Genomic DNA, 24,905 nt, shown 5'->3' on the forward strand with positions numbered 1-24,905 from the left:
ACTGAACAAGACAGTTAACCCACTGCTCCTAGGAAATCATTGAAAATAAGAATTTGTTCTTAATGGACTGCCTGATTAAATAAATAGGGCTGAGTGACTCAGTCATTTCTGACTTCCGTTCAAAATAAGTTATATTAATACTGCAAGGTTAAAGACATTCTTTCTGATTGTCTTTAGCATGCAGTCTCTCCTCTCGCTACAGCTAATTTGGTTTTAATTACTATGTGGATTATAATAAATATATATATTTGTAGGGATTGATGCATTTTTTTTGTAAGGTTAAATCTGGTCTGTGATATTGAGTACTTTGGGGTACTTAAGCATCAAATACATTGCAAGTTTGCCCTTTTTTGGCCATTAGGCTACACTTCACAATAGGACTCAACTATAACTGACCACAGTATCTATCGGTAGTCCAAACTGTGGCACAAATTGGGGGCTTTTTCACACCTAGGCGAGCTATTAGACTATCCTTTTGTAAATTGATGGAGGTGTAAATGTTTCAGTCAGTCTTTCTCCTATCACACTAGAGTCCTGCATCAGGCTTAACAAAATCAGCTGGTGGGTGGTCCTGGAGTTGAGAGAACTTTGGTAAATAAAATGGCGCAATTACACTTGACATGTGGAATGACAATTTTAGAAAAATAGGATACTTGTGCTACAGCCCATTACATAAATGAAGAGTGGAAGTTATCCACCACGGAGTAGGGCAGAGCAGCTCAAAAATGCAGATAACATAAGGCCAGCTATTGTGAAAGAGTACTTGTGGATCTTGTTGATTTCCTCTATCGCTTCAAGAGGCATACTGTCCACCTGGTAATTGTGTGGTTCCAGAGGATAAAGGGTCACCTTCAGATGGGCGACATGAATAACATACAGCTGGCGTTATACAGTGCCTTGCGAGAGTATTCACCCTCTTGGCATTGTTCCTATTTTGTTGCCTTACAACTTGGAGTTAAAATTGATTTTTGGGGGGTTTGCATCATTTGATTTACACAACATGTCTACCACTTTGAAGATGCAAAATATTTTTTATTGTGAAATAAACAAGAAATAAGACCAAAAAAACAGAACTTGAGTGTGCATAACTGTTCACCCCCCCCCCAAAAGTCAATACTTTGTATAGACACCTTTTGCAGCAATTACAGCTGCAAGTCTCTTGGGGTATGACTCTATAAGCTTGGCACATCTAGATTTTTGCCCATTCTTCAAGGCAAAACTGCTCCAGCTCCTTCAAGTTGGATGGGTTCTGCTTGTGTACAGCAATCTTTAAGTCATACCACAGATTCTCAATTGGATTGAGGTCTGGGCTTTGACTAGGCCATGCCAAGACATTTAAATGTTTCCCCTTCAACCACTCAAGTGTTGCTATAGCAGAATGCTTTAGGGTCATTCTCCTGCTGGAAGGTGAACCTCCGTCCTAGTCTCAAATCTCTGGAAGACTTAAACGGGTTTCCCTCGAATTTCCCTGTATTTAGCGCCATCCATCATCCCTTCAATTCTGACCAGTTTCCCAGTCCCTGCCGATGAAAAATATCCCCACAGCATGATGCTGCCACCACCATGCTTCACTGTGGGGATGGTGTTCTCGAGGTGATGAGAGGTGTTGGGTTTGCACCAGACATGGCATTTTCCATGATGGCCATAAAGCTCAATTTTAGTCTCATCTGACCAGAGTACCTTCTTCCATATGTTTGGGAAGTCTCCCACATGCCTTTTGGCGAACACCAAACATGTTTGCTTATTTGTTTCTTTAAGCATTGGCTTTTTTATGGTCACTCTTACGTAAAGCCCATCTCTAAGGAGTGTACGTCTTAAAGTGGTCCTATGGACAAATCACCAATCTCCGCTGTGGAGATTTGCAGCTCCTTCAGGGTTATCTTTAGTCTCTTTGTTGCCTCTCTGATTAATGATTGCCTGGTCCGTGAATTTTGGTGGCCGGCCCTCTTTTGGCAGGTTTGTTGTGGTGCCATATTCTTTCAAATTGATATTAATGGATTTAATGGTGCTCTGTGGCATGTTCAAAGTTTCTGATATTTTTTTATAACCCAACAGTGATCTGTACTTCTCCACGACTTTGTCCCTGACCTGTAGAGCTCCTTGACCTGAGAGCTCCTTGTTCTTCATGGTTTCACTTGCTTGGTGGTGCCCCTTGCTTAGTGGTGTTGCAGACTTTCAGAACAGGTGTATATATACTGAGATCATGTGACAGATCATGTGACACTTAGTGCACACAGGTGGACTTTCTTTAATTAATTATGTGACTTCTGAAGGTAATTGGTTGCACCAGATCTTATTTAGGGGCTTCATAGCAAAGGGGATGAATACATATGCAAGCACCATTTTTCAGGTTTTTTTTTTTTTAATTAAAAACTTTTTTTTAAATTTCACTTCACCAATTTGTATGTATGTCCATTACAAGATATCCAAATAAAATCAATTTAAATTGAACGTTGTAACGCAACAAAATAGGAAAAATGCCAAGGAGGGTGAATACCTTTGCAAGGCACTGTACACGGTACACTGTATCGGCAGGATAGAACAGCAGCCTCTGGTAAGACAAGGGATGACGGTCTATGTATATTTGTAAACAGCTGGTGCACGATATCTAAGGAAGTCTCGAGGTTTTGCTTGCCTGAGGTAGAGTGTCTCATGATAAGCTGTAGACCACACTATCTACCTAGAGAGTTTTCATCTCTATTCTTCGTAGCTGTCTGTTTACCACCACAAACCGATGCTTGACTAAGACCGCACTCAAACTGTATACTGCCATAATATGGAAGTGAAACCCTCATCCAGTGGCGGCGCTCCTAGTGGCCAGGCACTTTAATGCAGGGAAACTTAAATCCGTTTAACCTCATTTTTACCAGCATGTTAAATGTGCAACTAGAGGGATAACATCTCTAGACTACCTTTACTCCACACACAGAGACACGTACAAAGCTCTCCCTCACCCTCCATTTGGCAAATCTGACCCTTCTATCCACCTGATTTCTGCTTAGAAGCTAAAATTATAGCAGGAAGCACCAGTGACTCGGTCAGTAAAAAAGTGGTCAGATGAAGCAGATGCTAAGCTACAGGACTGTTTTGCTAGCACAGACTGGAATATGTCCTGGGATTCTTCCGATGGCATTGAGGAGTACACCACATCAGTCAATGGCTTCATGTACGTACAGTGACTGTATGTACATACCCCAACCAGAAGCCATGAATTACAGGCAACATCCGCACCGAACTAAAGGGTAGAGCTGCCGCTTTCAAGGAGTGAGACTCTAAACCGGAAGCTTATAAGAAATCCCACTATGCCCTCCGATGAACCATCAAACAGGCAAAGTGTCAATATAGGACTAAGATTGTACTACACCGGCTCCGACGCTCATTGGATGTGGCAGGGCTTGCAAACTATTACAGACTACAAAGTGAAGCACAGCAGTGAGCTGCCCAGTGACACGAGCCTACCAGACGAGGTAAATTACTTATTTGCTTGCTTCAAGGCAAATAACACTGAAACATGCATGAGAGCATCACCTGTTCCGGACGACTGTGTTATCACGCTCTCCGCAGCCGCTGTGAGTAAGACCTTTTAAACAGGTCAACATTCAAATGGATTACCAGGATGTGCACTCCGAGCATGGACTGACCAACTGGAAAGTGTCTTCACTGACATTTCCAATCTCTCCCTGTCTGAGTCTGTAATGCCAACTTGTTTCAAGTAGACCACCATAGTCCCCGTGCCCAAGAACACCAAGGTAACCTGCCTAAAAGACTACTAACCCGTAGCACTCACATCTGTAGCCATGAAGTGCTTTGAAAGGCTGGTCATGGCTGACATAAATCAAATCAAATTTTATTTGTCACATACACATGGTTAGCAGATGTTAATGCGAGTGTAGCGAAATGCTTGTGCTTCTAGTTCCGACAATGCAGTAATAACCAACAAGTAATCTAGATAACAATTCCAAAACTACTACCTTATAGACACAAGTGTAAGGGGATAAAGAATATGTACATAAAGATATATGAGTGAGTGATGGTACAGAGCGGCATAGGCAAGAGACAGTAGATGGTATTGAGTGCAGTATATACATATGAGATGAGTATGTAAACAAAGTGGCATAGTTAAAGTGGCTAGTGATACATAAACACCATTATCCCAGAAACCCTAGACCCACTCCAATTTGCATACCGTCCTAACAGATCCACAGATGATGCAATCTCTATTGCACTCCACACTGCCCTTTCCCACCTGGACAAAAGGAACACTTATGTGAGAATCTTATTTATTGACTACAGTTCAGCGTCCAACAGTATAGGGCCCTCAAAGCTCATCACTAAGCTAAGGACCCTGGGACTAAACACCTCCCTCTGCACCTGAATCCTGGACTTTATGACGGGCCGCCACCAGCTGGTAAGGGTAGGTAACAACACATCTGCCACGCTGATCCACAACACAGGGGCCCCTCAGGGGTGTGTGCTCAGTCCCCTTCTGTAGTCTCTGTTCACTCATGGCTGCATGGCCAGGCACTACTCCAACACCATCATTAAGTTTGCCGATGACACAACAGTGATAGGCCTGACCACCGACAACAACGAGACAGCCTATAGAGTGGAGGTCAGAGGCCTGACAGTGTGGTGCAAGGACAGCAACCTCTCCCTCAACGTGATCAAGACTAAGGAGATGATTGTGTACTACAGGAAAAAGAGGACCGATCACGCCTCCATTCTCATCGACGGGACTGTAGTGGAGCAGATTGAGAGCTTCATGTTCCTTGGTGTCCACATCACCAACAAACTAACTTGATCCAAGCACACCAAAACAGTCGTGAAGAGGGCACAACAAAACCTATTCCCCCTAAGGAGACAGAAAAGATTTGTCATGGGTCCTCAGATCCTCAAAAGGTTCTACAGCTGCACAGTTGAGAATATCCTGGCGGGTTGCATCACTGCCTGGTATGGCAACTGCTCAGCCTACAACCACAAGGCACTACAGAAAGTAGTGTGTACGGCCCAGTACATCACTGGGGCCAAGCTTCCTGCCATCCAGGACCTCTATACCAATCGGTGACTGTTCTCTCTGCTACCGCACTGCAAGCGATACCGGAGCGCCATGTCTTGGTCCAAGAGGCTTCTAAACAGCTTGTACCCCCAAGCCATAAGACTCTTGAACATGTAATCAAATGGCTACCCAGAATATTTCCATTGCCCCCCTCTTTTAAGCTGCTGCTACTCTCTGCTATTATCTATTGATAGTCACTTTAATAACTCTACCTACATGTACATATTACCTTAATTACCTCGACTAACCAGTGCCCCTGCACATTGACTCCCCCTGTATATAGGCTCGCTATTGTTATTTTACTGCTGCACTTTAATTATTTGTTACTTTTATATTTTCTGTTTCGAAAACCGAAACAGTCCTGAATGGTGACACAATCAACAAAACAGGAAACTAACGACACCTGCCTCTGATTGAGAACCATACCAGGCCAAACACAAAACACAACATAGAAAAACGAACATAGACAACCCACTCAACTCTCGCCCTGACCATACTAAAACAAAGACATAACAAAAGAACTAAGGTCAGAACGTGACAGTACTCCCTCCCCCTCCAAAGGTGGACTCCGGGCCGCAAAACCTGAACCTATAGGGGAGGGTCTGGGTGGGTGTCTGTACGCGATGGCAGCTCTGGCAGCTCTGGCACGGGACGTGGACCCCACTCCATCAGTTTTTACCCGCTTCTTAACCCGCCTCAGTGGTGCCTTTCGAGCGGCGACACTCGCTGCCGACCTCGGACTGGGGACCCTAGCAACAGGCCCCGAATGGACAGGAGAAAAACAAACATAGACAACCCCACCCAACTCACGCCCTGACCATACTTAAACAAAGACATAACAAAAGAACTAAGGTCAGAACGTGACGGCAAGGTCTACACCTGTTGCATTCGGCGCATGTGACAAGTACAATTTGATTTGATGTGTGGTTTCAGAGCGAAGCCAGCTGCGAGCCTGCGACCAGGCACGGTGGATGACATGTTTTTCCTGCACAGCAATTTGAAGAAATCCAGTGATGAATGGACTGTTTTTGTTTTAGTATTATTATTTGTTTTCTAATATTAGAAGATTATTTAAAGCAATTTGAGTTGTCTATGTGCCGTATTGCATTATGAAAAAAAAGAAATATCTGTTCTTAATTTATGAAAAGGTTTCTTATTAGTCAAATGTTGAACAGAAATGCAGACAAATTAATTAATGCAGGAAAATAAGAATAATAACATACTGTCTGCAATACTGTCTGTCATACTGAACTCATTAAGAGATGGCTTCTACCTTCAATATAATCATTCATTCAGAAGGTTAAACCCATAGGTCTTAGGCCTGCATAAATACAATTAGATTGCCAAATTCATTTTTCGTTAGGTTATAATAATCCATGCCTTCGGAGAATGTTATGAAGTCCGAAAGTTAAACGACGAGTTAGAAATGTGGCTGTCAGAAGTATTACAATGAAAATGAACTTTTAATCCGTCTGTCTGCATATTTCAAGACATGGCATGTAAGGGTGCAGTGAGATGGGTTGGACGATACTTTTCTCATCAACCATCTTGAAAAAACGCATATTTAAACTGAAAATCAACCATTGTCAGCCTTAAAATGTTTTATTATCCAAATGTTGAACTCCGGGACCACCCGCAAGCAATTATTTTGGGGTTGCCTGTGACCTCCAGTCTTTTCTCTCTCCTACAGAACGGCACGGTGCAGTGTGAGACTATATCCTGCCCTCCCCCTCAGTGCCCAGCGGACACCACGCCTGCCTACGTGAAGGGTGCCTGCTGCATGGAGTGCCAACGTGAGTGAAGTGTTTTAACATAAACACGCACAGATGGACACACGTATGCACACACATACACACTCCTCTTCTCACACACTCAACACAGAAACACCAGAGACACACATAGAACGCCTCCACAACGGCTGCCTGGCAACTGACCTGCGTTGCTAAGCTGCTCCCCAACACACCTCTTGAGATGCTCCATACTTTTGCATATACATGGACCAATCAATTATTCAACAGCCAGCTTCTCAACAGGGGTGGCCACATTGACACAAATGGGAAATAGAATTCAGGGGTCGCAGGATGTGCGATGAACTAGTTCCTGTTTATAATAGACAGGATGATGCTATGAGCCGGGAACTCGTCCAAGGACTTTCATTGAGTTTTCTTTCTAAGAAAAAATGTAAAATAATGAAATTGAAGTTGGAAGCTGTTGGAGTATCTTTGTGTCTGGCTGAGTGGACTATGAAACATTAAGATACATGTCTGTGTGTTTTGTATTTGATCAATAGCCGTTTGCTATATACGCTAAAACTTGTTGTGTATTTGAGGTTTAAAACTGCTTGTCACGCCCTGACCTTAGAGAGCCGTTTTATTTCTCTATTTGGTTCGGTCAGGGTGTGATTTGGGGTGGCATTCTATGTTGTCTATTTCTTTGTTTTTGGCCGAGTTCCCAATCAGATGCAGCTGTCTATCTTTGTCTCTAATTGGGAGTCATACTTTGGCAGCCCTTTTTCCCACTTTCTTGTTTTTGCACAGTTGCTGTTAGCCCAGCAGAATTTGACATTTGTTTATATTTTGTTGTTTTTTGGTGTCATTTTTAATAAAGTAAAAATGCATGCCTACCACGTTGCACCTTGGTCCATTCATTCAGACGAAAGTAACACTGCTTCTGAAGTTTGTAATTTCCACTTGATTTTCCCTGACAAAATGTATCAACCCCTACAAAAATGTTCATTAATTATAATCCACATAATAATTCACATTTCCTTCTACTGCGGGATTATTTTCCTGCTGTAGCAAACTGGCTCAAATTAGGATCCTATATCTGTACATGCTGTATGTCACATATTCAAAGGTTCTCTCAACTTTGTTTGCTCTCAATAAGACATGGCTCTTGTTTTTGTCTCTTTTGTGGCTACCTATACCTTATATATACAGTACCAGTCAAAAGTGGGTTAGTACCCACAAAATACCAGTCTCAACATCAACAGTGAAGAGGCGACTCCACTCCTTCTAGGCAAGAGTTGCAAAGAAAAAGCCATATCTCAGACTGGCCAATCAAAAGAAAAGATTGAGATGGGCAAAAGAACACAGACACTGGACAGAAGAACTCTGACTAGAAGGCCAGCATCCCGGAGTCGCCTCTTCACTGTTCACTTCACTCTTCACGGACGTTGAGACTGGTGTTTTGCGGGTACTATTTAAGGAAGCTGCCAGTTGAGAACTTGTGAGGCATCTGTTTCTTTCATTTCTCAGAACAAGAATAGACTGACGAGTTTCCGATGAAAGTTCTTTGTTTCTGGCCATTTGAGCCTGTAATCGAACCCACAAATGCTGATGCTCCAGATACTCAACTAGTCTAAAGAAGGCCAGTTTTATTGCTTCTTTAATCAGAACAACAGTTTTCAGCTGTGCTAACATAATTGCAAAAGGGTTTTCTAATAATCAATTAGCCTTTTTAAAATGATAAAATTGGATTAGCTAACACAACGTGCCATTGGAACACAGGAGTGATGGTTGCTGATAATGGGCCTCTGTACGCCTATGTAGATATTCCATAAAAGAAATCAGCCGTTTCCAGCTACAATAGTCATTCACAACATTAACAATGTTTAGACTGTATTTCTGATCAATTTGATATTATTTTAATGGACAAAAAAATAGCTTTTCTTTAAAAAACAAGGACATTTCTAAGTGACCACAAACTTTTGAATGGTAGTGTATATGAGGCCTGGGTGGGTTAAACAGTACATACATACTCTCACATGTAAATTGAATTCACTTCAAACTCACACTCTACAAAACCTCCATTAGCTTAGCTAGCTAATCAGGCTGTGTTGATGTAAACACTCTCACTCCATACCCACTTCATACCCAACTGCACTGCGTTGGGGGAGTGGGTCATAAGGCCTGTAAACATCCTAATCTGACATCAACACACTGGTATTAATCCTCCTGCTAGTGTGTCTCTGTGTACAGCGCTTATCTCACTTAGGTAGACAAACATAGGGTTTATTGAGCTCGCTTTGGTGTTAGACACAAAGACACAGCTCCCTCTCCAAATTAAAACCTTATCTGTTGACATATTGTACAGTATCCTCCTACATGGAGCGGGAGGCAAGGAGCTAGGTTCTCGTTCTGATGACTTGTCAAACACAATGTTTAATTGCGTTGTCAAAAGTTCATCATTGATTTGACTTGTAATCACCATTCTAACATACTGGATGTGATGTATCAGTTATTCAGTTTTACTACTGTAGTTCTTGTGCAGATGTAGAAATTAACAGTTTGATTGAAGTGTGAAGTGGCTTAGTGCTAGTCCTATATAGTGCTTTCCTCCAATAATTCTGATAACCAGGTAGCCTATCCACTCAAACCTTCACATCAAACTGACACATTTAATATGATGTTCTGCCCAAGTAAGAGTGACATTGAAGTCCAATGCTCCAATTCTATTTTCTGATAATAAAGATTGCCATGCCTGATCCCAGTGTGTCTCCACACCACCACAGGTTGTCACAGACTGCCATACTGAAAAGTGTGTGTGTGTGTGTGTGTGTGTGCATGGCGTGTGTATATTTTCAGCTGTATGCCATTTCGGAGAAGAAGAGTTGGTGGAGGGAGATCAGAAAGCGGTGCATTATAACTCTGGCAGATGCCAGCTGTCTGAGTGCAGGGTAAGTAACACGACAGCCCTAATAAAAACATACAACTGTTTTTCTGCAGTACTGCTTGCTTAAAACTCCTTCAACTCTTCTGAAAAAATACAATAATTCAAGCAAACAAGCGCTAAAAGTGTATTTCAGTGTTTTCATTTTCATCTTGAAGTGTATGACAGCCTCATTAAATACTGATTCCTGCTGCGCTCCTCAGGCCAGGGGCTAAATCAGGCCTGAATGAGAGACTGTGGTGGGCCGTCAACATCAGCTAAATGTATTGATCCGTTGGTTGTCAACTCTCCATTTTTATCTATTGCTCTCTAAGGGGAAAGTAAATGGGCAGAACTGACTAATTGAGTTTCCATAAGGGTACCAAACTGTCACAGCATGTCAATCACTCCAGGGTTTTGATCCATCCTCATCAAATATATCTCCTATGGATTCATGCATGGCCCTATAGATTTTATTAAAAAATACATATATTCTGCATTGTTGGGAAGTGCACGTAAGTAAACATTTCACTGTTAGTCTACACCTGTTGTTTACGAAGCATGTGACAATTAAGATTTGATTTGAGACTGATGGATGTACACTCTTAGAAAAAAGTGCTAAGTACTGTACAACCATGCAGGGTTCTTCGGGTTGTCCCCATAGGGGAACCCTTTTTGGTTCTGTGTAGAACCCTTTGCATAGGGTTCTATCTAGATCCCTCTATATAGGGTTTTTCAAAGAACCACCTGTATATAGTTCTACCTAGAACCCTCTATGAAGGGTTTTGCCTAGAACCCTCTGAAGGGTTTTTACCAAGAACCAGTTTATCATCTAAAGGTTCTTCCTAATACCGTCTATGAAGGGTTCTACCGAGAACCCTTTTATCTTTGGTGGGTTCTTCCTAGAACCCTCTATGAACGGTTCCACCAACGTTATTAGCTTTTAACATGTATAATTTAAGATGATACATTACATATCTCATGAGGCCTTTTTTAAGGCCTAGTTATTGTCACGTCCCGACCTTAGTTCCTTTTTTATGTCTCTATTTTAGTTTGCTCACCCCAACTCACGCCCTGACCATTCTGTTTTGTTCTGTGTGTTAGATTTCTATGTGTTTGGCCTGGTATGGTTCCCAATCAGAGCCAGCTGTCAATCTTTGCTCTGATTGAGAACCATACTTAGGCAGCCTGTTTTCACACTATGGGTTGTGGGTAGTTGTTTTCTGTGTCTGTGTTTCACCATACAGAACTGTTTCGATTTTCATTGTTTCACTTATTTATTATTTTATTATTTTGTTATTTTGTGTTCAGTTATATTTCATTAAAATGGACACTTACCACGCTGCGTTTTGGTCCGATCTTTCATACTCCTCATCAGATGAAGAAGATCGTTACAGTTATACCCTAACACGGCAGTGTTAGGAATCTCTTGGTTGACAGGCCACATCAGGCCTGCAAGTCACATTATGCTGGCTTGCAAATGTGACGTGTAATTCTATTGAAATCGAGCCAGAGTTAGGACATCCAAGAAGTGCAATTGTTAATCACCCTTGACCTGCATTCAGGGTGACTGCCAGGGTAGGAAAGATTAACTACTGAGACGACCTACAATCATCTAAACTGGAATAGCCATCTCAGTAACGGGTGTAATAAATCCAACAGATTGGATTAGTTAAGAAAACCGTATGTTATTAATCATTGTGTAGCATAAAATGTATGAACCAATCAATGTACATGCACAAACAGATATTACAGTAAAACAAGCAGTTCTGAAAATCTTCCTGCAATAGAGCATGCTGGGAAATATTATATATGGTTCAATGTAGAACCCTTCTTGCCTTTCAAATAACCATTTTTTCCCAAAAAGTTTATTATGATGTTAAAGGTTCTAGGTAGAACCTTTTGCCTTACAAAAAGAACCCTTGTCTTCCAGAAAGTTTTTTCTGATCAAAACAATTCTTGGTAGAACCCTATCCCTCCACGAAGAACCCTTTTAGAACCTCTGAGTGTATGGTGAGGTCACTCACCTGGCCCACTGATGGCCCCTACATTCTGACAGCACAGATACAGACATGGATAAAGATACAACTACAGACAGACAGACTCCGAGAGAGACATAGATAAAGACAGTTACAGACACAGATGTAGACATACAATAGATAAAGATACAGACTCAGACAGACACAGACATAAACACAAGCTACAGACAGAAGCTGCAGATGAAAGGACTGGGTGATGGCAATAGTCATCCTGGTCCTCCAGTCTCAGACAGGTGGCCATCTGACTACTGGTGACAGCTGCCTGGCATGTCTTGTGTCTCTGATCTCATGTCTGACTGCTGCTGGTTGAAGGAGGTTTCTGGGGAGAGAGTGACTAACATAGAGAGACAACTATTAGATGTATCTCTATTTTGGCATCAGTCAGGTAGACAGAGTGGAGAGGAGCGGAGCTGTTGAAGAGATGGTGGGAGAGGGAGCCCCCTTATAACGTTACTGTCTAATCATACAATTGGGGACATACAATTGGGGACAAATACATTGGTTTCGTTGATGTCGTTCCCATTGATGTCGTTCCCATAGCAACGATTAAAACATTCCCTAACCAGAAACCGTGGATTGATGGCAGCATTCGCGTGAAACTGAAAGCGCGAACCACTGCTTTTAATCAGGGCAAGGTGTCTGGTAACATGACTGAATACAAACAGTGCAGCTATTCCCTCCGCAAGGCTATCAAACAAGCTAAGCGCCAGTACAGAGACAAAGTAGAATCTCAATTCAACGGCTCAGACACAAGAGGCATGTGGCAGGGTCTACAGTCAATCACGGACTACAGGAAGAAACCCAGCCCAGTCACGGACCAGGATGTCTTGCTCCCAAGCAGACTAAATAACTTTTTTGCCGGCTTTGAGGACAATACAGTGCCACTGACTCGGCCTGCAACGATAACATGCGGTCTCTCCTTCACTGCAGCCGAAGTGTGTAAGACATTTAAACGTGTTAACCCTCGCAAGGCTGCAGGCCCAGACGGCATCCCCAGCCGCGCCCTCAGAGCATGCGCAGACCAGCTGGCCGGTGTGTTTACGGACATATTCAATCAATCCCTATACCAGTCTGCTGTTCCCACATGCTTCAAGAGGGCCACCATTGTTCCTGTTCCCAAGAAAGCTAAGGTAACTGAGCTAAACGACTACCGCCCCGTAGCACTCACATCCGTCATCATGAAGTGCTTTGAGAGACTAGTCAAGGACCATATCACCTCCACCCTACCTGACACCCTAGACCCACTCCAATTTGCTTACCGCCCAAATAGGTCCACAGACGATGCAATCTCAACCACACTGCACACTGCCCTAACCCATCTGGACAAGAGGAATACCTATGTGAGAATGCTGTTCATCGACTACAGCTCAGCATTCAACACCATAGTACCCTCCCTCATCAAGCTCGAGACCCTGGGTCTCGACCCCGCCCTGCGCAACTGGGTACTGGACTTCCTGATGGGCCGCCCCCAGGTGGTGAGGGTAGGCAACAACATCTCCTCCCCGCTGATCCTCAACACTGGGGCCCCACAAGGGTGCGTTCTGAGCCCTCTCCTGTACTCCCTGTTCACCCACGACTGCGTGGCCACGCACGCCTCCAACTCAATCATCAAGTTTGCGGACGACACAACAGTGGTAGGCTTGATTACCAACAACGACGAGGCGGCCTACAGGGAGGAGGTGAGGGCCCTCGGAGTGTGGTGTCAGGAAAATAACCTCACACTCAACGTCAACAAAACTAAGGAGATGATTGTGGACTTCAGGAAACAGCAGAGGGAACACCCCCATCCACATCGATGGAACAGTAGTGGAGAGGGTAGCAAGTTTTAAGTTCCTCGGCATACACATCACAGACAAACTGAATTGGTCCACTCACACAGACAGCATCATGAGGAAGGCGCAGCAGCGCCTCTTCAACCTCAGGAGGCTGAAGAAATTCGGCTTGTCACCAAAAGCACTCACAAACTTCTACAGATGCACAATCGAGAGCATCCTGGCGGGCTGTATCACCGCCTGGTATGGCAACTGCACCGCCCTCAACCGTAAGGCTCTCCAGAGGGTAGTGAGGTCTGCACAACGCATCACCGGGGCAAACTACCTGCCCTCCAGGACACCTACACCACCCGATGCTACAGGAAGGCCATAAAGATCATCAAGGACATCAACCACCCGAGCCACTGCCTGTTCACCCCGCTGTCATCCAGAAGGCGAGGTCAGTACAGGTGCATCAAAGCTGGGACCGAGAGACTGAAAAACAGCTTCTATCTCAAGGCCATCAGACTGTTAAACAGCCACCACTAACATTGAGTGGCTACTGCCAACACACTGTCAATGACACTGACTCTACTCCAGCCACTTTAATAATGGGAATTGATGGGAAATGATGTAAATATATCACTAGCCACTTTAAACAATGCTACCTTATATAATGTTACTTACCCTACATTATTCATCTCATATGCATACGTAGATACTGTACTCTATATCATCGACTGCATCCTTATGTAATACATGTATCACTAGCCACTTTAACTATGCCACTTGGTTTACATACTCATCTCATATGTATATACTGTACTCGATATCATCTACTGTATCTTGCCTATGCTGCTCTGTACCATCACTCATTCATATATCCTTATGTATATATTCTTTATCCCCTTACACTGTGTATAAGACAGTAGTTTTTTGGAATTGTTAGTTAGATTACTTGTTCGTTATTACTGCATTGTCGGAACTAGAAGCACAAGCATTTCGCTACACTCGCATTAACATCTGCTAACCATGTGTATGTGACAAATAAAATTTGATTTGATTTGATCCAATGAGCTCTGTTCAATTGGATATCATGCTCATACTCATCATGAATCTTAAAAGTCAGGTTGGTTGTTTAGCATCAAAACCGACTCGTGCACAACTATGGAGTAAAACAGAAAGGTTTGGCTTATAAGCTATATTTCCTCTCCAAATGTTGATTAAAGACATAAATACTTTTGCACAATGAGCACTTGTTGCTCAAATGCATAGTTACAGTTGTTGGTTAGCTAGCTAGGGAATATTTTGCCTTATTAGCATAGACATGACATGAGTCAAAACATGACATCAATAACAAGCTACAACGAGCTGAAACGATACACCTACAATTGAAGTAAACATTTCACCGTTAGACTCCCCGGTAGTGAGTGTTGCAACAGAGGACTCCCCTTTTTTTCTACTGTTTTATTGACTTGTTAATTGTTTACTCCATGTGTAACTCTGTGTTGTCTGTTCACACTGCTATGCTTTATCTTGGCCAGGTCGCAGTTGCAAATGAGAACTTGTTCTCAACTAGCCTACCTGGTTAAATAAAGGTGAAATAAAATAAAATAAAATAAAAATTCTCCACATGGCAGCTTCTTGTCATTGTCTCTAGCTATCTGACCATTCAGAATCATAACGTCACACGGCCTTCTACCTCATCGATGCGAGTGCATAATTTTTGTGATGTTGTCAGCCAATCCATCTATAGGTAAGAGAATCGACGTGCAGAGTTTACTACATCGCTAAACACTAACATGAAATATGTAGACCTTACTGCTATTGACCCATTATGTCACTTTAGTTGGGAAGATGTGCACAGTGAGGAAGGAGGCACACAATGGATGGTTAATTGCCTCTAATTAAATTCAAGCCTTATTAAATCTGTGGGAAACTAGCAGCTGAGCTAATCTAACCCTCCATTGGGTTGTGTCTCATATTGTTTCTCATTGGTTCCCTGTTACTAGGAGAGGACCATGCATCGGGTCGTCATGACTAGCCCCTGTCCTGAACTTAACTGTCCAGAGTCCGAGCAGGTCACCCTCACCAACAGGTGCTGCAAAGTCTGCAGAGGTATTGGAAAATACATTCACCTACCTATATTCTACAGATGTAAACCTTAAAATAATCTGCAAATCATGACTGGAATCATTGCAAGAAACCCACCTGGACTGTTAGACCCAGTCTGAGAGGAGTGACCTGTGTGTAACCTCCATAGAGATGGATAGAGGATTAATCTTTGCATCTGTATCGTTAGAGCATCTTTTACAGCATGGGCAGCGCCATTGAGGCTATCTCCATTTTAAAGTAGTCCATTTTCTTTTTCTTCATTGGCTGATTGCTCCCAAGTCATAGGAATCCCCACCCAGTTGATTGCTTTAAAATGGTGGAAGCTATCAATGGCAATGTCCATGCTAAAACGGCTTACATCCATGAGTCCTCTATCTATAGTAACCTCTGTGCCCTAGGTCACGACTTCTGTGCGGAGGGCCACGGCTGTGTGGAGCACTCTGACTGTATCAACCTGGAGGCTGGGGCCTGCTGCAGCTGCAAGGACGGCTTCCGCCCGCTCCGAGATGACAACGCATACTGTGAAGGTGCATAAAGGATTATCATAAAATAATAATAGAATTGATAACAAACACCTTCCATTGATCTACTGTTTTCCTACAGGTTAATTTATTTTGTAGATCCAGTTTGCTTTTCCTTTTGTGCACTTTGGTTGAACTGTGAGGTACTTGTAACAGCATAATTCCTATTTTGCAACATAACTACATCTTTCAACACTTTGAAACAGACTGTCTGCTGGGATTTGTGTGGAGGTATTAGACATACGTACAGTGTCCGATTCAAGGACTTAATTTCACTGACATTCTCACACCACTCTTGTCCCTTTGTCTGCTTGTGGTCAGTCTCTACTGTCTATTGGTGTGAAAATACAGAACGCTCCCTAGCTTTGTTTATTGTATCACTGTCAAGAATGCATCAGTGATATTTTATGAGCAGAGATGCTCATAAGTAATGCTGTCATGTAAGTAGTGTTACTCTATATATACAAAAGTATATGGACACCACTTCAAATGAGTGTATTCGGCTATTTCAGCCACAACCGTTGCTAACAGGTGTATAAAATCGAGCACACAGCCATGCAATCTCCATAGACAAACATTGACAGTAGAATAGCCTGTACTGAAGAGCTCAGTGACTTTCAACGTGGCACTGTCATAGGATGCCACCTTTCCAACAAGTCAGTTCGTCAAATATCTGCCCTGTTAGAGTTGCCCCGATCAGCTGTAAGTGCTGTTATTGTGAAGTGGAAACATCTAGGAACAACAACTGCTCAGCCGCGAAGTGGTAGGCCACACCAGCTCACAGAATGGGACCACCGAGTGCTGTAGCGCGTATAAATTGTCTGTCCTCTGTTGCAACACTCACTACCGAGTTCCAAACTGCCTCTGGAAGCAACGTCAGCTCAAGAACTGTTAGTTGGAAGCTCCATGAAATGGGTTTCCATGGCTGAGCAGCCGCACACAAGCCTAAGATCATAATGCCAAGCATCGGCTGGAGTGGTGTAAAGCTCACCGCCACTGGATTCTAGAGCAGTGGAAACGTGTTCTCTGGAGTGATGAATCACGCTTCACCATCTGGCAGTACAATGGACAAATCTGGGTTTGGCAGATGCCTGGAGAATGCTACCTGCCCCAATGCATAGTGCAAACTGTAAGGTTTGGTGGATGAGGAATAATGGTCTGGTTATTCATGGTCCGGGCTAGGCGCCTTAGTTCTAGTGAAGGGAAATTCTAGACAATTCTGTACTTCCAACATTTGGCAACAGTTTTGGGAATTCCCTTTCCTGTTTCAGCATGACAATGCCCCTGTGCACAAGGCAAGGTGATTTGGCCTTCCCCTTTTGAAGATTGGAAAACGTGTCAATACATCAATGGCATTATAATTTCACATGGGTTGCCTGCTAAAATACATGCTCGTAAATGCTATATAACATACACTGTGAATATAGATGTCTTCGCCCCTCCTCTCCTCCCTCTGTGGAACTTCCCACATACAGTACATGTATGCTTCTTACTATACAGAATCTTCCTGGGATGATCAAAGACGAGATGACTGCTTCATCTGCAGTGATGTCATGCTATAACATCTACAGTGTTTACCCCAACTCATATTAATACATGTGGGATTCCGGGAGCTAAATCGAAACATGACGTTGATGACTAGTGCAAATAAGCCATTAAATCTTGGCTCCATATCGCTTTCTTCCTCACTGCTTCACTCCGTGCCTGTGTGCATACTTGCCCTACTTTTAGCAAGCTGAAAAATTCCCTCCAACTTCTCTCTTCTGTCACCTTCACCAAGATCAGTGGGATGTCTTTGGCTACAAGTTCGTTGGCGCTGACAGAGATAACCAAGGAGGGAAAGGCATGTGTGTGAGAAAGAGAACAGTTATTCCTGACCTCATGTCAGTCTGTTTTAATATGCTGAATATGACCAGTTGGTCATATTCTCTGCATCTCTGGGAATCTGCATAATTGAAGATGACATCAGCTCCCGGTCTCAAATTAATGGAGTGTATGGTCTCTGGGCTTCAGGTTAAGCTCTTGCCACACGGCACCACCTCCACACACTGAAATAGACTGTGACCTCCCTCCGCTGTGTACATGCAGCACTACAGGCAGCTTAACCCACTATATGTTGGAGGGAAGAGATTTGCTAAAGGCTTTGCAAAATCTGTGAGGAAGACGTGTCCAATGTTTTTGCACACCTATTGTGTTATGAACGTGAAGGTTCAAATTAGGTGTGCATATTTCAATTTAGAATTGAGACATATTTTTTTGTTGGTGTGTTTATTTAGCTTTATCTTGGTGTTGTAGTATGTTTGAAAATTGACCATATTCATGACTGTATTCAGTTGTTCACTGAATGACTCAGAACAGCCATTCCATTAAAGGGGCAATCAGCAGTTAAAACGACAACAAAGCATTTTCCCCGCCACTGTTTCGGTAAAAAGCTGAGGGATGCGGCTGGAAGAATGTAATCACTCTTACATTCATAGACTTAGCTATTGATGCATGGACCGGCCCACTCACCTCGAGAGTGACCCAGGTCTCTGTATGAAATTGGATAGAGGTGTGATCTGAAAACTGCATTTGCATCCGAAATTGCGTAGGAACCAAATTGACTATTGTAACTCTCACAAAATAAATGTATTTTTGGGGGTGCTTCTGGAAGTCACTTACATTTTGAGTAATGTGCCCTGCTAAAATAAGTGGACCTGTCAACTTACACTGTAGTTGTTTTGAGTGAGTGTATGAGAGAGTGTTGTTCAGATAATAGTCTGGACAAAGGTAATTATGCCATTTTGCTGTTGAGGGTTGGTATATGTCAGTAGACAGATACACACAGACATTGAAATTGGCAGGTTCCAAATGTTTGAGAGCTTCATTATCAGATCGCAGAAGAGATGAGATGGACTCTGATAGACTTGCTTGCACACAATGTACATACAGTACACAATACATAAAGTACATACAAAATACCCCAATACAGTTCCCTGCACCCATCAGGCAGGAGTCAGATAGGACTAGGTATATCTCTGTCTGGAGGATAAGACAGCTCTTTAAAACAGTCCTAGGTCACTGATGTGCTGAAAATAGCATATGAGATCACTCCTGTGTAAATGTTTCATAGAAGCAATGGTAGCAGAGACAAAGGGAGAGATACACTCCTCTCCCAGCCTCTCTCTGCTCTGTGAGATAAAGTGCTGTTCTCTCTGACAGAAAAGCACCAGAACCCATCTCTAAGTTTGCGTCCCAAATGGCACCGTGTTCCCTATATAGTGCACTACTTTTTGACCAGAGCCCCATGGTACCTGTTCAAAAGTAGTGCACTACATAGGGAATAGGGTACCATTTGGGATGCAGACTCAGTCCCTCAGAAGGCAAAGGCAGCCATTAATTTTACCCCCAAGCCATAAGACTGCTGAACAGTTAATCAAATTGCCACCCAGACTATTGACATTGACCCCTTTTATTATTATTATTTTTATTTTATTTTTTGTTTGCACTGGCTGTATGAACACTGTAGACTCTACCCACACACTCACACATACTACACTGAACCTCCAACACACACATACAGTACATACACACTACATATGCTCACAAACACATATACACACACACACATGCATTTTGACGCCACACACACCTACACTCGCTCGCACATAGACACACTTTCACACTCCTTCACACTCTTCACATATGTTGCTGCTACTCTGTTTATCTATCCTGATTGCCTAGCCACTTTTACCCTTACTTACATGTACATATTACCTCAACTACCTCGTACCCCTGCACATTGACTCGTTACCAGTACTCCTTGTATCGCATTGTTATTTTATTGTTGCTTTTTCCTTTTATTACATTTTTTTTATTTTGCAAATATTTTTCAACTCTACATTGTTGGGAATGGGCTCATAAGTAAGCATTTCAAGGTAAAGTGAGATTTGGCGCATATGACCTATTTTGATTTGTATTTTCCAGCACAGCTTCATGTGTTGGGGTGTATTAAACATCAATGTTAGCCACAGCAGCTTGGCTCTTACTCTATGTGATGGACTGTGTGATTGGCTCTAAATTGAGGCATCAGTAAAGCGCTCTAAAGGTTGAAGCTAGTCTCATTATTAGTATTCTTACCACAGGAGAAAAGACAAGGGGCAGATCGTGTAGGTTTTTCTCATACGGAAATCATTATTTTCTGGGTCTCTGAAAATTACTGTAGTATCACTTTTCTTTTTATACCTCAAAAGGACCATTTGAAATGCGTCTCTATTTTGAAGTACACAGTAATTTAGTCAACTATCGGCATTTGCACATTGCAAACCTTCACAAGATTTATCTAGTGTATTATTACCATTCAGAGCGACTGTGTGTGTACAGAAGGATAGCGGCTGTGTACCATCCAGTGCATTGTGACCTGGCCGGTGTATTTTGCAGTGTGTTTTAATGTCACAAGGTGGAGGGAGGCTAATTGGTGTTGACTGAGGGGCACAGCTCACTCCCCAACGCAATCACTGCTGGGATGAGCCTGACCCACACAGCGTGCAAACGCCAAGACTGCTGACAAACACCCTGCGGTGCTGAAAACCAGGCCAGTCTGTAAATAGCAACAGCATATGACAGCAACCGCACTCCTACTGTATCCTTCATCACCAGAGACACTTCCCCTGTGTTTGTCAGGCAGCATTAGAGACAGCTACAACTACTAGCACTTGTTATTCAGAGAGAAGGATGATAGATGATGGTGATTCATTCAAAGAGGCAAGATTCCTCAAGATTAATGAGTGTCGTGAAGGAGCGTAAGCCCACTCACTCCCTCAGACAAATCCCTCATCATTTCCTTACATGCTTGATAGCATAGCAAGGAGTTTATTCCGTGAAATACTTTAGCATTCATATACAGTAGCTTGTCATGACACACATGCATGTGCACACACACGCACACACACACACACACACACACTGCATTCCTCAGTGTCTGCGGAGTTCATTCATACCAGTCCATTATTCTAAACTCAGGTACTGTAGTGGTATGATTCCTCTCACTTCATTCTCGCTATGATTTATCACTTCTGGTTGTTGCCTTGAAAAGACACAATGAAAAGACACAATGACTGTACTGCTTTTTAAACAGAATTGAAACAAAATTGTTGTTGCTTCTTTTCACTCCATTGTGTTAATTGTTTCGCTTTCCAAAACAGTTTGAGATGCTTTTCCATGTTTGTTTTGGTCTTTTTAAAGATTACTCATTGACTGGTTTTTGAAAGAGATGAAAAGATGTTGAGCATTGTCTCTCGCCCATTAAAACACAATCAACAAAGAATATAATCTCCCCACCAATGTTTAGGCAATTGTTCTGAAGAGATACTAATGGCTTACTAGTTGTTTTACTGAGAGACCTGTTTGCGTAGAGTGATTATAACATGTAGCTTGAAAATAATCGGAGACCCTTGGGATTTTAACATAAAGGAGCCAGCTATTTCTCCTCTATCAATTACAGCTGCAGACTCTGCTGAATGAAGGAAATGGAGTTGCATTTATTCTCCCTCCTAATATACCATGCTCTGCCTCCTTCAACCTAAGCAATATATTGTGGAAATTCTTACACAGAGACACTCAGTCAATCTTAAATTAATCATTGTTTATTGTCAGCATGCTTGAGAGGTTCCAACAAAGTTAATTCCCTATAGTGAACGTCTGTCAGAAACTCGAACGGGGCAGTCCCGTTAGTTCCCTTTTATACTGACAAGTCATACTTGCATGATTTAGCTTATTCACTGTTCCCCGAGCGCCGAAGACGTGGATGTCGATTAAGGCAGCCCCCCGCATCTCTCTGATTCAGAGGGGTTGGGTTAAATGCTGAAGACACATTTCAGTTAAAGGCATTCAGTTGCACAACTGACTAGGTATCCCCTTTCCCTTTCATAATTCATTAATCATTGTTTGCTTCATTCATGTGACCGACCAATACTGGGTCATGCATGTGACAGACCAATACCTCACAAGGCTTCTTCTCTCTGAGCGGAGACCTTAAAACGGAGATATCTCTAAACAAGGCTCTGTGTGTGAGGACTCGTTAAATCAGTCACTTGCATGAACACAGAAATTGGTTTATAGAAAAGCACAAACATAGAACATAGAAATTGGTAAATAGAAAAGCACCAACATAGCATTTTCCATCACAAATACATAGACAATTAACATGTAGCATCACAGTAAGTGGAGTGCTGCCTAGAGAGAAACCTATTGAGGAACTCTTTTTTTTATTGTAATATGTAGAATCATTTAAAAACATATAATTCATACGGAAAGCAGTGGCACCTACTGAATTGTCTGAAAGACAGAAATGTCTGAAAACTCTCCAAACAGAATAGCCTATCTATATACTCTTGCTCCGTTCACCGAAGGTGCTTCAACAAAGTACTGAGTAAATGTTCTGAATGATTATGTAAATGTGAAATTTGTTTTTGCTTTATCATTATAGGTTATTGTGTGTAGATTGATGAGGGGGAAAAAAATATTTTATACATTTTAGAATAAGGCTGTAATGTAACAATTTTCTACACACAATAACCTAAAATGACAAAGCAAAAACAAATTTCACATTTACATAATCATTCAGACCATTTACTCAGTACTTTGTTGAATGTGGAAAAAGTGAAGGGGGCTGAGTACTTTTCGAATTCACTGTATACAGTAGATCGCTGGTTGTTGGTTGAGCTCTGTTTGCATTGCACTGCGTTGAATCACAATATGAGCATTTTATTTACCCCAACAGTTTTTTGAGATTCTGCATGTTGTGTATAATTCTTTTGACAGTTTTTTTTGTTTGTGTACTTCACAAAGAGTTGCTGTGACCACTCTCAAAGGGTCTCTCAGGGGGATGCAAACCCATTTCACACCTCACACCTGTACAGGTTACCCACTTAAACATACTTTGAAACAGGACTATATAAGCACCCCCTAATTATTATTTATTATATGAGCTAATGGGGTTAGGAATACATTTATAAAAGATTGAATCTACTGCCTTGTGGTGAGTCGTTACGCATAAAGAAAATATATAGACAGTTCTGTGAAGTTGACTACATGACCACTTGGCTTTTCCAGTACAACAGCAGGGATGGGCAACTGGCCCTCCTTTTGAAGGCCCTGAATCAAAAATATATCTCACTCAGTTATCATATTAAAACCTGCAAACATTTCTCTCCACCCTATTGGAAAATATGTAGAATTGCAGGAAATTAGCTGTTTAAACAGCAACATTTTCTCTTCGCCCCATGGCACGAAATTAACTCTAAAATGTAAAAAATGTATCTTCTGTCAAAAGTGGGCTGCTAAAATGTTTTGCTTGTAATGTGGTGGTGGGGGAGAGGTACGCACATGTGGGTATGCAGACCTGCGAGCAACTGTCGCCCTTCAAGATTTTTGATGGCCCCCACCCCCATCAAGTTGCCCATCCCTAACCTAAAGTATGAGTAAAGGATGTTGTTCTTTGAGTACATGGAAGACCTAGACGCACAGCCTCCAGTGTTCCCCTCCATCTCCTCAGGGTCTCCACTGATGAAGAAAAACTACACTTGAGCTCTCCCTCCTTCCCTAGCTTTGTATGAGGACTTAAAGCTAATCTGGGGCCCTTGTCTTTAGTAGAGGATCCTAGGGTTGGCCATGCATGACCAGCTGTCCTGTCTTTACACCTCTCCCCAGATATGGATGAGTGTGCAGAGGGGAAACACTACTGCAGGGAGAACACCATGTGTGTCAACACCCCTGGCTCCTTCATGTGTGTCTGCCACACGGGTTACATCAGGATCGATGACTACTGCTGCACAGGTGAGTCCTTTCTTCTGGCAGACTCTTATAGCTGCTAACAGGAGAGACCCATAATGCCCTACCAAGCAAAAAGGCAGTAACTGCTAATTTGGTTGAAAAAGAGTTGATGTCATTTTTGCTACATTAAATACATGCTTAATAATGTGGACAAGTGTCCTTCTACTATTTTTTCTTGGAGAAAATGAGGGTCATGTCATAAAGTTATTGTGAAACCACGTTAATAAAAGCCATTTTTCTTAGTTCCATGCTATGAGCAGTTATTGCCTTTTTGCTTGGTAGGGCAGCATACTGTACTTGTTTCATGTTTATGACTTTGGACTAAACCGTTGAAAGCTTAGGACTTGCCTTTTCAACAGAAGTTATTGGAAGGGATATTATTTAATAAGGTAACTTAGCTGTGCTCAGTGTGTGCGTCAGCGTTTGTGTGTGTGTCAGTGTGTGCCCACAATTGTGACTCATGCTTGTGAGCCTTTTTAAAACATTTCCAGAACTATCATCATGTGATGAAAACACTTCAAACACTGCATAGCCATGTACAGTTTTATTTCTTTCATCACATTCCCAGTGGGTCAGAAGTTTACAAACACTCAATTTAGTATTTGGTAGCATTGCCTTTCAATCGTTTAACTTGGGTCAAACGTTTTGGGTAGCCAGTTCTTCCATCATCTTGAATATGCGCCTCGGAATTCAATTAGGACAATGTGTTTGTCTTCACTTCTAACTTGTGAGAGGACCCGAGATGGCTATGAGAAGGACCCGATCGCGTGACGGGCATTGGCTAATAAGAATTGAGATATTTGAGAGAGCCATGTGAGTGAGAGGTGCTTCGGAGCACGCAGCTGGGAGAAGGGAATTATAATTATTATATTCAGCCCAAGGGTACAACGGACACTGGCTGCAAAAGGCATGCATTTTTTTTAGAGGGCATTACGGCCACACAAAGGGGATGCCACCTCGA

At 42.5% G+C, this 24,905-nt stretch overlaps 1 protein-coding gene across 2 annotated transcripts in view; it reads left to right on the plus strand.

Annotated features, from left to right (window-relative positions):
• The window catches only part of LOC112252235 (protein kinase C-binding protein NELL2), a 101,036-nt gene that overhangs the window by 27,190 nt on the left and 48,941 nt on the right, over nucleotides 1–24,905 (plus strand). For both annotated transcript variants that reach the window (XM_024423298.2, XM_024423297.2), the window contains exons 9-13: nucleotides 6,747–6,849; nucleotides 9,643–9,734; nucleotides 15,509–15,614; nucleotides 16,010–16,138; nucleotides 23,822–23,947. In XM_024423298.2, coding sequence (XP_024279066.2) covers nucleotides 6,747–6,849; nucleotides 9,643–9,734; nucleotides 15,509–15,614; nucleotides 16,010–16,138; nucleotides 23,822–23,947 — 556 coding nt within the window. The remainder of the gene's footprint in view (nucleotides 1–6,746; nucleotides 6,850–9,642; nucleotides 9,735–15,508; nucleotides 15,615–16,009; nucleotides 16,139–23,821; nucleotides 23,948–24,905) is intronic.

The sequence above is a fragment of the Oncorhynchus tshawytscha genome, linkage group LG06 (assembly GCF_018296145.1).
Source record: "Oncorhynchus tshawytscha isolate Ot180627B linkage group LG06, Otsh_v2.0, whole genome shotgun sequence".
Lineage (NCBI taxonomy): Eukaryota > Metazoa > Chordata > Actinopteri > Salmoniformes > Salmonidae > Oncorhynchus > Oncorhynchus tshawytscha.